The sequence below is a fragment of the Condylura cristata genome, unplaced genomic scaffold (genome assembly GCF_000260355.1).
Source record: "Condylura cristata isolate star-nosed mole 26May11 unplaced genomic scaffold, ConCri1.0 scaffold00038, whole genome shotgun sequence".
Lineage (NCBI taxonomy): Eukaryota > Metazoa > Chordata > Mammalia > Eulipotyphla > Talpidae > Condylura > Condylura cristata.
Genome location: NW_004567139.1, coordinates 2,460,667 through 2,473,098, shown reverse-complemented (window position 1 = coordinate 2,473,098; position 12,432 = coordinate 2,460,667). Strand labels below are relative to the sequence as shown.

The following is a 12,432-nucleotide window of genomic DNA, read 5'->3' as shown; positions in this document are numbered from 1 at the left end:
GCACTGAAGTGGCCTTAGCTTCTACTGTGCTTTCACCCACTGCGCCACCAGGGAGGGCCCTCTTTTCTGTCTTATAAATCAGAGGAGCATGGCATCATCCTCCTCTGCACCTGAACTTCCGATGGTTCACTCGCATCTGGACTCAAGCCAGGCGTCAGCCCCAGCAGTGATGTGAGGGTGGGGCTGGCTCGCACTGGGACGCTGGTTAACCCCTGTTGCTTCCTCACAAGTCTGTGCCAAAGCGGCACCTCCAAGCCCCTTCCCATGCTGTGTCAAGGGGTGGAAGCCCAGGGGCAGCTCAGGGCGCCTGTGCCCCAGGTCACGTGACTTTCCCACCACACACTGCCGGCAAGGGAGCAGCACAGGTAGATTAAATACTGTCAGCCTCAAAGCAAAAAGGGGCCTCTTTCCCCCATATTTCCCGTGGCTGGACACGCGGGGGGCTGTGTCCATCAGAGCCAGCCTTCGGGCCTGAGATCTGATCCCTGTCACGCCCAGTTCTTTTTGTCTGAGAAGCGCCTCGCCCAGCAGAGCACAGCACCTGATGAGCACATCCGGCTCCCTGTCTTCAGCCTTTGTGGACTGGAGTAAACTGAGCCAGTAGACTCAAGTTGAGACCGGGGCCCTGAACCGGGAGCAGCTCCAGAGAGCTCTGGGGACGCTGCCAGGATTTGGGGGCACCCCGGGAGAATTGGATCCTGTCTGCAAGCACTTTTACAGAGAAAGGCATGGAGGTGTGCAGCTGCTGTAGGACTCAGTGTTGCCTGTGTGTTGCGGACAGGAGCGTTGTTAAAAGTGCCCCTGTGGGGCCTCCGTGGTAGCCTAGGGTGAAGTCTCAGTGTTATCATGGCTGCGGCCCCAGTTCGATCCCTGGCCAGGGAGCTGCCCCACAGGGCGCAGCAGACCTCTCCTGCCTCCCCACTGCTCCCCTCAGCAGTGGATTTCAGTCTATCTGCCTGTTCTGCTCCCCACTCTGTCTCTGGTGAATCCTCTGGTGAACCCCCCACCTCTGTCCTGTACCCCAGTTCTTCTATGCATAAATAAATACATCTTTTTTTTTTTAAGTGACCCTCTCTACTTAGAGCCTTGTTTTCTAGAAAGTGAGCGTTTCAGTGTTACCATCGACTTCCAGCTTTACTACTTTTCTCGGTCAGCCTAGCTGAGCCTGGCCCCTGGCTCGTGTCCTTTAGTTGACCAGGAGTTGGCGCCCCTCATAGTTGCTGATTTCAGTTTCCACCTCCAGCCAAGTCACAGCCCACTGCCAGGCCACGGGCTGGCGATCACGAGGGTGCCGCAGCTCGGGGCGGCGTGGAGGAGCATCCTCTGCTGCTGAAAAAACAGGACAGGCCCTACTTGCCCCCCGGAGCTCAGAAGGAATCTCGCCAGCACTGGGCCGGCATAGCGAAGCTCTTGGTCCTGGCTTGAGGGTGTCCAAACCCCAGCCGCCACCTCTGGCCTGCGGCAGTGGGGCCCCGCGCCCTCTTTTCTGGGCTTCCACAGTCAGAGTCCGCTCTCTGCCGGCCCAGGCCTCAGCCCTCGACTCCCCTGCGGCTCCTGTTTCTCTGCAGGCTCCGGGGCGGGCTGTGGGGGTGTTTCCTTGTGACCCTGTGGGCCGCCTGTCCTGTTGAGCCTCTCTCTCTCCCCCTTCCCACCGCGGACGGGGCACTGTGACCCCAAAGGGGAGGATGAGGGTGGTGTCTCTCCAGGGCCGCTGGGTGGCACGAGCCCAGCTTATAACAGGGGGCACTCACTGGCGTGGAGCACGTAGCCTCAGGCTCAGACGGGGCTCGCTGTGCGCCACGGGGCGCCCCAGCCTGGCGGGGTTCAGTTCTTGATTTAAAACAACAAAGCCGGCTGTGCCTCGTCAGCAGCAGTAACCCGCCCACATGTGCCAGTGGAGGGGCTCCGCTTCAGAGCACGGCGCCCCCCATCCTGCGTGGGCCCCAGTGTTCCAGGGCAGTCATCTGAAGGCCACCCCACAGAAGAGCCTCACAGTTTCCCTGTTTATCTCCTTCACTGCGAGAGGCCCCGCTTTCCCCTAGTTCAGTCTTAGCCCCCAAGCGGGGTCCTCGGCTGAGCTCAGAACCTGGCTCTTGGCTCAGTGTGGGGAGCTGCTGGCCGTGGGCGAGAGCAGGCTCTGGCTCCCAGGGAGGGCTCCCCCCCCACACACACACACTCATATCCGGGGCAGGGGTCGGGGGGGAGTCCCTGCGTAAGACGGGGTGCCTCATCCCCTCCCACCCTGCCCCCCGCTCCCCCTTGGCTTCCTCCCACGGCCCTGGGGTCCACACCCCCTTTTCCCTGGAAAGGCACTGACTGTTCTCACTGTGTGCCTGTCTAGAAAGCCAAGCTCGGCCCTGCCGGTAACAAGGTGATCACGCCGTCTGAGAGACAGCCTTCCAACAACCTGGACAGGGTGAAACTCACCGACTTCAATTTCCTCATGGTGCTGGGGAAGGGGAGCTTTGGAAAGGTAAGGGCCAGGCCCCGGCTGGCCAGGCTTTGGTGAGCGGGGTTGGGTGGGCCCCATCCTCTCGGGGTAACCAGAGCAGCCTCTTGGGGTCCCTACTCGCTGTCCACCTGTCTCAGGTGCCTGAGTCATTTAATTAAAAATGGCTGGTCCCCAAGCCAGGGGCTTTTGGGGTGTCCCCGCTGCCGCCCCCCGCCGTGTTCAGAGCAGGGGAGGGGTACTCCAGGAGATTGGGGTGAATCACCGTCACTCCTAAGAGCAAAGCACTGGCTTGTGCTAAGCAGATGTGGAAAGCAAACGTTAGTCGATGTGAGACACTGAGCTGGGTCTGTGTTTGCTTCTGTGACCCCAAATCTGACAGAGCCAGGAAACTGGTTCATTTTGACCCTGGCTTTCTTTCTTTTTTTTTTTTTTTTTGGGTGGGGGGTTGCATCTTGATTCCTACTCATGAGAAGCGTAGAGATTCCGGCCGTTTTGCTACAAGGAAGCTCCTGTAAAACCTGCAGGGCCCAAGGCCACCGGCGCGCACCTGCAGGGCCCTTTTAGCAGCCACAATAGCGCCACCACGTGGCGAGAGCCCCCGCAGCAGGCAACCTTGACAGCCCAGAAACAGCCCAGCCCCGTGGGACTCAGTGCCGTGACATGAGGTGGCGTGGCAGGGCTTCAGAATTTGCATGTGGAGTGAGGCCTGATGCCACCCGTTGACAAACCTGCGTGCACTTTCTCCGCGGGGACCCCCCCCCGCCCACCCCTCCCAAGCACCAGATGTGAACTCAGGCGTTCTCAGGGTGTCCTCCCCCGCCGCAGGTGATGCTGGCTGACAGGAAGGGCACAGAAGAACTGTATGCCATCAAAATCCTGAAGAAGGACGTGGTCATTCAAGATGACGACGTGGAATGCACCATGGTGGAGAAGCGTGTCCTGGCCCTGCTGGACAAGCCGCCGTTCCTGACGCAGCTGCACTCCTGCTTCCAGACCGTGGTGAGGCCCCGGGTCGTGTGGGGCCCAGCGCACGGGTGCCCCCAGGAGCCCCCCGGGCCCCGTCAGCCTCCCTGACATGGGGAAGGCTGCGGAAGGCCGGAGCCACGGGGTTCTGGATTCTCCTCCGCTGAGCCCACGTGCCTGGACATCCTCTTGCTGGGGTGTCTCTGACAGATCTGAGGTGTCCTCTCTCTGTGATGCCCCTTCTCAGAGGCTAGGCCTTTGATTCAGGAAGTATGTGTAGCCAAGGTTTTCTTCACAACAGGGAGGGCAATAAGAGAGGGAAAACAAAAGAAATAACTGACGGGCCTGGCGTCCTAAGTCACCGACAACACAACCGCCCGGCTTGCACTGGGGCTTCAGTAGACTCGCCGAGCTGAAGGATACCAAGGCCCCTGTTTTGTACACCCCAGGCCGGTTGCAGTCTGGCCTTTTTTATAAGGCCCCTGAGATCCGAGCAAAGGTTTAAAACATTTCATGGCACATGAAAATTGGGTGAAATGCAATTTCAGTGTCCCTAAAGAGTAGTCTCAAGGCCAGCGTGTTTGTGCATCTGTGTATTGTCTCCAGGCCCTTTCCTGCCATAAAGGCAGAGTTGAACAGTTGCAAGAAAGACGCACACAAGCCTAAAACATTTACTGTCTGGTCCTTTACATAGTAAAATGTGCTGAGCCCTGTCTTAGAATATACAGAACCAAGGACAAAAAATTCCAGAGCGCCTGTCAGCCAGGTGTGGGGCCGCGACCTGGCGAGATACTTGCAAGTGGCCTGCAAGACACAAAAAAATTTATTTCTAGTGAGTTTCTCCCAAAGATAGGCCTGCCGCTCCTGGAGACTCTCTTTTTTAAGCTGTGACTCAGTCATCCATAGCTATATTTGTTACTGTTACGATTATTGCTATCTTCCACTTCTCTCTGGTCAGAAGTTGCTTCCTGGGTTAAGTCTGTCTTTACCATTTCCTGGGAGGCACCCCCAGGGCTCCTGGATTTCAGTGCCTCCAAGTGGCCCTGCAGCCACACAGGTCCCTGCAGGGCCAGGCCCAACCCCTGAGGGTCACTGGCAGTGTGGACGGTCAGCTCCCTGCGCGCAAGGAGCTCTGGGGAAAGAGCGGTGTGCTAGAAAGAAAGCCACAGTATCAAATCCCAGCCCAAAGCCCGCATCCCTGGCTTTCCTGATTAAACTCCAAAAAATTACAAAGCGGGGTAGAACTAAGTAACAAGAACATGAGAGCCAGAAACTTCCAGGGCCACGGCCTAACCTCTAGCACCATCCCCTTCCCACGCTGAGCTTCCTGGAAGAGAGCAGAAGGGGCTTCTACCCTGGTGTGTGGCCCAGAGAGCTCCAGTGGTCTCTCTGAAGCCCACCTGTCTCGGCACAGCGTCCTCATATGTGAACAGGTTCTCTTCCTCCCAGGGCATATCCAGCAAGCAGCAAAAAACATTTGCTCAGCCTCTGGCTTTGCGGCGCCCTCGCCACGGTGCTGAGCAGGGAGCACTGACCGGCTCCCCGCCCCCTGAACTCAGCATTGGTTTTCAGAAGCAAGCAGGTAGCACACTGAAACATGACTGAGCCATACCGCCCAGGCCGGGCAAACCAGCACCCCTCATTACAATTAAATAATTGATCCGTATGGATTCTCCGCACCGGCGCTAACTCAGCGATGTATCTCCCATGTGGGGGTGAGGGTGGCCCAGGGGGAGGCCATTACTGTAATGGGGGCATCCGTAACCAGGAGGGGTCAAGCACACTGGCAGAGCTAGGTGATGGCGTTGTGCTCTCCAGGCCCCTGGAGAACAGAGTTTATTACTTATTCTTTACAGGGAAAAATATTTGAAGGGCTCCACCGAGCACCCCCTGCCCCAGTGCAGCCCACAGTCTACTAATGAGAAAGCAGCGCAGTCCGTAATGAGGGCAGGGACCCCAGGCCCCCCTCAGGAGCCCTGCTCATTTGTCCAACTTGCTCTCTAGGACCGGCTGTACTTCGTCATGGAGTATGTCAACGGCGGAGACTTGATGTATCACATTCAGCAAGTGGGAAAGTTCAAGGAACCGCAAGCAGTGTGAGTGTTTCCTTCAGGTCCCCCCAGAGGGGGCCCCCAGTTGGGAACATTGGCGGGGTGACAGGGAGGCAAGGCACTGTCCAGTCGGGTTGAGTGCTGGGCCGGGGAGGCAGTGTCCTTAGCAGGGTCCTTCTCGGTGTTTCCTAAGGAGGGGTTTGTTCTGCTTCCGGTGACTTGGAGATGCTGGTGTGTCCCCTGGTCACCCATCCCAGCCTCGTCAACCGAGCCCTCATTGGTTGAACCTCTGCTCCTTGCACACGCACAGGCACCAGATGTGGGGGCACAGAACAGAAGGAATGAGGGCTCCCCGCTTCGGGACTTGGAGAAGTCTCTTGGCAACTAGACTGTGTTGCTGTGACTTTCGAGGTGACACAGGACACCACACAAGCCCCACCTCCAAGGGGATTCCCAGCCTTGGAATTCCCAGCCCAGAGATGGGGGGCTGACTTCAGGTCTGGGAGGTGGGGGGCTTCAGGGGCTGCAGATGCACAGCCCTGCGGAGTTCCTGGGGGCGGGCAGGGAAGCTGGAAGGCAGCAGTGGTGCTGACGTTGGGAGCGTGAGCATTCACGGCGTGCCCTGGTCCAAAGTGGGGGGCAGAGCGTGGAGGCTGCAGGCTGGTGCAGGGGCCGAGGACCCATGCAGGGAAGGAGTGGAGCTGTAACTAGGATTTGACCTTGGAGCCAGGGCAGAGAGCATGTGCTTGAACCACATCCTGGAAGGGAAAGAAACAGCTTGGTGACTGTGGCAGTGAGGGGAGAGAAGCCTCTGTAGGTGATGCCACCGGATTGGAGGTTTGGGAGGCGTTCGCCTTCCAGAAGGTGGTTTGAGGGAAGAATCACGAGCTTGGAAGGTTTCACTGGGAAGCGCGGTGGGTGCCAGAGGCAGGAGAGACGTAGCCCAGACAGCTGCCCATCCAGAGAGCACCAATTTGGTAGCTGAAAAATCATCCCACTTTTCGGGGGCAGGAAGTCAACAGCAGCAAATCTAAGCAAATAGCTATTTCCTTTCCTTAAATGAGGCAGCACGGCAGGCGGGCAACCTGATGAATCAACTTAGCAAATGTTAATAGGATTCTGGCTGACGTGCTGTCTCCAAGATAAATCTGAAAAACTTTCGGCATGGAGGGATGATCTGTCCCCAGGGACATTAACTGGCGGCAGAATAGGAAGTTCTGTGGGGGCCGACTGACTACAAGCAGGTGAAAGGCCATTTTTCTGATTGTTCCACTTCTCATTCTCAGAAAGACCCGCCCGTCACCCCTCACTTGGGCCCTTCATGATACAGGAATAAACCGTGGATCATAAGATAACGCAGGCTAGCACTCAACTGTCGAGCCCAAGAAACAGACCAGAAACCCTGCAGGTTACAAGGGCCGTCAGGATGGCTCGACTGGCTCTCTGCCTTCCTGTTTGCATTGCGGATGCTAGAAAAGTTCGTGTTGAAAATACAGAAAAGCATGAAGAGTGATAGCAAAGTGGCTTGCTGGCCCCTCCCCCCCCCAACCCGGCCTCTGCCAGTGGCCCGGTGGTCCTGCTGTTAAGGATCTGGCCCCGACCATGGCTCTCTTCTCTGCAGGTGTAGACGGACGCACTTCTTTTAAGCGTCCTGGGTGTGAGGTTGGCTCCGGAGGTCTTGTGGCTTCTCAGACTTCAAAGACCCCTCAATGCTCTGCAGGTTTTAAACACCCTGCAACTATTCTGAGTTGCAGATCTTAGCCGAGGGACAGTTTTGGCGGCATGGAAGTCACTGCTTTTTATTATGAATTATGTAAAAGGGTAGGGGTCACTGTTCATGCCCCATTTCTCCCAGCAGGTGGGAGAGGGGATTAGTAAACCAGCTGAAGAGTTTGTCACATGCGATTTGGTCCTCAAGGGAGTAACTGTGTTGTCTTCTGTCTTTGAATAGGAAAACGAGATTTTTCTCTACCCCACCATAGTCCTGACGTGGAAGAGTTTAAAGATAGCCAAGAGATCATATTAGATTGCAATAAAAATACTCTAGAAATTCTAATATAGTTAGGTTATATTAGAAATGTCTTTCTGAGTAGTAAATTACCTATCTGTCCAGGAAAACAGAAAGCACTTTTTTCCAGTAATAAGCCAATGTGTTGGGGTTTAACCACATTGTCATGGGGGGTGGGGGGGTGGTTGGTATAACAAATGGCAAAGAGAAGGGGGAAGAATGATGGCAAGAGCACTACAGGGTGACTCTGAGAAGCCTGGACTCTTCCTCCCTTTAACCTCTTCAATCCCTGAACTTGACAGTAAAAGTATCCAGGAGCCCCAGCAGTCAAAAATGATAAACTCATGCCTTTTGCAGCAAGATGGATGGAGCTGGAAGGGATCATGCTTAGTGAAATAAGCCAGAAAGAAAAGGAAAAATACTGGATGGTTCCACTCATGGCAGGAGTATAATGGACACCAGAGACATTTTATAGGGGTGAGTGGGGGAATGGGATCAAAAATGGGGGGGTGCGCTGGACTGTGGTGATGGCACACGGGTGAATTGGTGATGGGAAGCCCACGGGGATGACAACCGAGATGGGAAAAGGCACAAAATGATGTAAAAATAAAAATTATAATAATAAAAAATTATATAAAAAACAAAAAAATTAACACGAAATAAATTTAAATTATACATATACCATTAAGTAAATGTTTAACAGATTCTAAAAAAAAAGTAGCCAGGGGTCCAGAGGATCCAGAATCTGAAGCGTGTTTTCTTTTGCAGATTTTATGCAGCAGAGATTTCCATTGGGTTGTTCTTCCTTCATAAACGAGGAATCATTTATAGGTACGTCTGAGTGCCCGGCCGCCAGAGGCACTGTGGAGAGTTTGTGAGACCCTCGGATCTGTGGGGGTGGGGTTCCGTGAGGGGAACTGAGACCTGGAGTTGACAAACCCCAAGGGAACAAAGACCTGCGAGGACCCACTTTCTCTGCAGTCTCCAGGCAAATCGGAACCGCCTTCTGATTCCTGGACCTTGCAAGATTTTATATCACGCAAGAAAACATTCTTTCCTTCTCTGCCAACTGCTCCTTCCTCTGCCTTTTATTGGGAACAGAGGTCAAGGAATAAGGAGGGTGGAATTTCTGTTACAGATGCCTAGCAGGTGTCCATGGGGAACCAGGCAGAGGCAGAACGAGTTAAATTCTTCCAGTTGGTGGTAGTCTCCACTGAAGGGTAATCGAAAGGACGTGTAGAAGGAACGTTGTGTATGACCCAATGACACTGTTCTAAACCACTGATTTTGCAAGACTGGTCAGGTGTCAGATCCTCTGTGTGGGGTACTCAGGAAATGACGGGGTCTCCCAGACCTAAAGTCTAAGCCGTCGTGACTTGAATGCACAGCCGTGGTTGGGAATAACTAGTTCACTTGTGTGGTCATTCACTCAAATGCTTTTATTAAATGCCTGCTGTATCCTAGGCACTCCATTAGGAGATCTTAAAAACACCAAACACCACCGTCACCCTGGCCTCTGCTCTTCTGGGGTCTACAGTCAACACAACGTTGAGACAGTGACAGGTCTAGGCATCCCTGGCTCGCCAGTCACTAGCTGCAGATGTGGTGGGATGGACACTGACACGATCCTGCTTCCCCACAGGGACCTGAAGTTAGACAACGTCATGCTGGATTCGGAGGGTCACATCAAGATTGCCGACTTTGGGATGTGCAAGGAGCACATGATGGACGGAGTCACGACCAGGACCTTCTGCGGGACTCCAGATTACATCGCCCCTGAGGTAGGGACCCGTTCTCCTTGTTTTCCAGACCAGTGTTGGCAAAAGCTGCAGTCCCCAGCCCACTGCGTAGAGGCACATAAGCCACAGTAAATTAAGGAGCCAGCAAGTAGACTAGCCTGGAGTATCCAGAGCAAAGTAGAAAGGAAGGCGACGCGTGTGGTTGGCTGTGTGGCGGTACTCTGGGGCTTGTGTGCGCACATGAGTCGGTTGCATGGAACAATGAATTTCTTTTTTTGTTTTTTTTAAGATTTATTTATGCATACAAGAGCTGGAGTGCAGGGTTCAACAGGGTGGGGAGCAGAACAGGTGGATCTACTGAAATACACTGCTGAGGGGAAGCAGTGGGAAAACAGGAGAGGTCTGCTGCGCCCTGTGGGTCACTCCCTGGCTGGGGATCGAACTTGTGCTGCAGTGGCTGTGGACAGGTTCATAGTGCTAAGACTTAACACCTGCACCACCAGGGAGGCCCCAGGAACAATGTACTACTTACACGGCAATGCCAAAACAATTTCAGAAACACTGCTGAGCGGGGAATGGGGGTCCTGCTCGTGAAAGCATCCCATATGAGAAATTGGGTCAGATGGTGCTTGTACTGGTGGCACTTTAGCAAGCTCGGAGGGTCTGAATTTGAATGGCACCTTGGAATTGCTGGTCGTGCTTAATCTGGGAGGACCAGATGGGTATGTGGAGAAGCTAAATGGTTCCAAATTCTGTGTTTATAGCGGTGGCCACAGTTTGGTCTTCATGACAACACAGAGTGAATCATTTTCTTCCTATTCTAAATATGACACCTTCTCCATGCCAAGGACAGAGAAGCAATAGCCAGGTCACTGCCTAGCCAACGTACTGGCCACATACAGCCTTGTGGATGACGCGCTCTTCTCTCAACTGAGCTCCATGTAGCAAAGTGGAAAGTAATGGATTCAGAATTAGGCCACATAGCAGCTTTTGGTGGAGATCTCATACTCACTGTTGGAAGCTTTTATTGATTAGTTGGCTGGTGGGTGGGTGGGAGGATGGACAGATAGATGGATGGATGAGTGGGCGGGTAGATGTGTGGATGGACGGGTGCATGGATGGATGGATGTGGGTGGGTGGATGGAAGGATGGTGGACGGGTGGGTTGGTGGACGGGTGGGTGGGTCCAGCATACTGCCTAATGTATTCATCCCGGAAGCAGTCACTGTGGTGGGAGACACATAACATAGCAATCTGACCACGGGAGCTTCCATCCCAACACTATTATTTATAGGCCGTGGGAATACGGGCAAGTTACTCACCCCTAAAGGAAATCAGGATAATTACATCCTCCTGTAGAATTGCTCAGAGGATGTAAGTGCCCAATCCAGCGTTTTACACCTTACGGAGAGGATTTGAGGTCATCAGCATTCTGACAGGAAGCTCACTTGTTCCCTGTTGTTAAGAGCTGTCAGTTTGGTATGCTCTTGGAGAGTGTGGAAACAGATTTAAGACATTTACAGAAGAAACTAAAATTTGGAATGATGTGGCCAAAGACATGTTGGTTTGATCCGAAATCTTTTCCACCAAAAGAATTCACACCTTGGTATGTCCAGGCATAATGTAAGCTAAAATAGTCATGTTTTCAAACATGAAGACTAGAGATCGCACCATGGAAACGACAGCCAGGATTTATTCAGACTTTGACTGACACGTCTGGAGCAGTTTGTGATGATGAGCTATGTCAGCTGCATGCAACACCCAGGTGCTATGAGAGCTCGGTGGCCAGGAATGGCAGGTTTTCAGGAGTTAAGGTGGTGCTGAACGTCCCTGTACAGACCCAGTCTCTGCCGTTCAAACAGGTAGCTTCTCATGCCCAGCGCCACCTCAGCCATGGTGGCCCAGGAGAGCCACCACACAGATGACATCTTCTACCTATTGAAGTCTCTATTTCCTTTTCTCACAATATTACTGCTGCTATAACAAGTAACTGCAAACTTAGGAGATTCTAATAGTACCCATTTATAATCTGACAGTCATGGAGGTCAGAACCCCACAACTATTCTCACTGGGTCCCAGCCAAATCACCAGTAGGCTGCACACTGGCCCCCTCAGCCCCCTCTCCCACCAGAAGCCCAAGACGACATGGCGCCCTGCCTTATTGTGACCCCTTCTCCATCTCCTACCAGAGGAGGAGCATCTCATCACCTTAGTCCCTTCTCTAACTCTCACCCTGCAGCCTCCCTCTGTAAGGCCGGGTGGCTCCCCCAAACCCACCCAGATAACGCAGGGTCAGCCCCGTCTCACGACCCTGCATCACCTCTGCAAAGCCCCTTTACCAAGTGAAAGTTGCAAGGTCACAGGCTCAGGGCTGGGCATCAGTGGCCTTCCCCACCCAGCACGCCTGGCAGAGTGCTGCCCGCGAGTCTTGCTGGCCTGAGGCCTGTTTGCTTTCGTTTGTGTTTTCACTTGTACTGGTGTGAGGGTGTCGGTTAGACTTGTGTGACCTTGGTACCTGTGTGGGGTCCTGTCTGATCCGCAGCACCCACACCTCGGTCTTCCCTCTATTGTTGCCTCTCCCCTGCTGCCCTCTGGTTCTGTCATTTCACTGTCACGTGATAGAGCCATGCAGTGTTAACCTTTTGAGATTGGCCTTTTCCACAGAGCACTTCCTAGAACTGTAGTCATCATGCTAGAGTCAAGTATCCCTTCCATGCCTTCATCTGCACGATGGGGGTTCTCATGTCTAGTCACAAGGTGGTGTCTGTGGCTTGGAGATGGTCTGCCGGGAGGCGTGGGGGCCCTGCCTCCATCATTGTCCATGTGAGTCGTTTGCCACGTTGGAGAGTGACCTTCTGGCTACCTCTCTTGGAAGACCCAGGCTGTGCTGACACCAGGTAAGGTCCTGGGACAGCAGAGGCAAGGCTGGGCTGAAAAGGATGCTTTGAACTGGCAATGAGTTGACATTTAGAAAGTACTAGGGAAAAAATGGCACCTGTGCGAGGCTGGCTGTGTCAGCCTGGGAACACGCTCTCAGAAGGGGGGGCGTGAGAACACCCGTCAGAGAGGGATGCTGGGAAGGCACCATGAGAGAGAGGGGTGCTGGGAAAACAGCGCCAGAGGACGGGATGCTGGGAACGCAGCGTCGGAGAGAGGGATGCTGGGAACGCAGCGTCGGAGAGAGGGATGCTGGGAACGCAGCGTCGGAGAGAGGGATGCT

The 12,432-nt window shown here is 54.0% G+C and overlaps 1 protein-coding gene across 1 annotated transcript in view; it reads left to right on the top strand.

The window, feature by feature from the left end:
- The window catches only part of PRKCA (protein kinase C, alpha), a 329,134-nt gene that overhangs the window by 286,037 nt on the left and 30,665 nt on the right, over positions 1-12,432 (top strand). Inside the window, exons 9-13 of the mRNA XM_004693454.2 lie at positions 2,342-2,473; positions 3,278-3,451; positions 5,420-5,511; positions 8,243-8,305; positions 9,117-9,255. Coding sequence (XP_004693511.1) covers positions 2,342-2,473; positions 3,278-3,451; positions 5,420-5,511; positions 8,243-8,305; positions 9,117-9,255 — 600 coding nt within the window. The remainder of the gene's footprint in view (positions 1-2,341; positions 2,474-3,277; positions 3,452-5,419; positions 5,512-8,242; positions 8,306-9,116; positions 9,256-12,432) is intronic.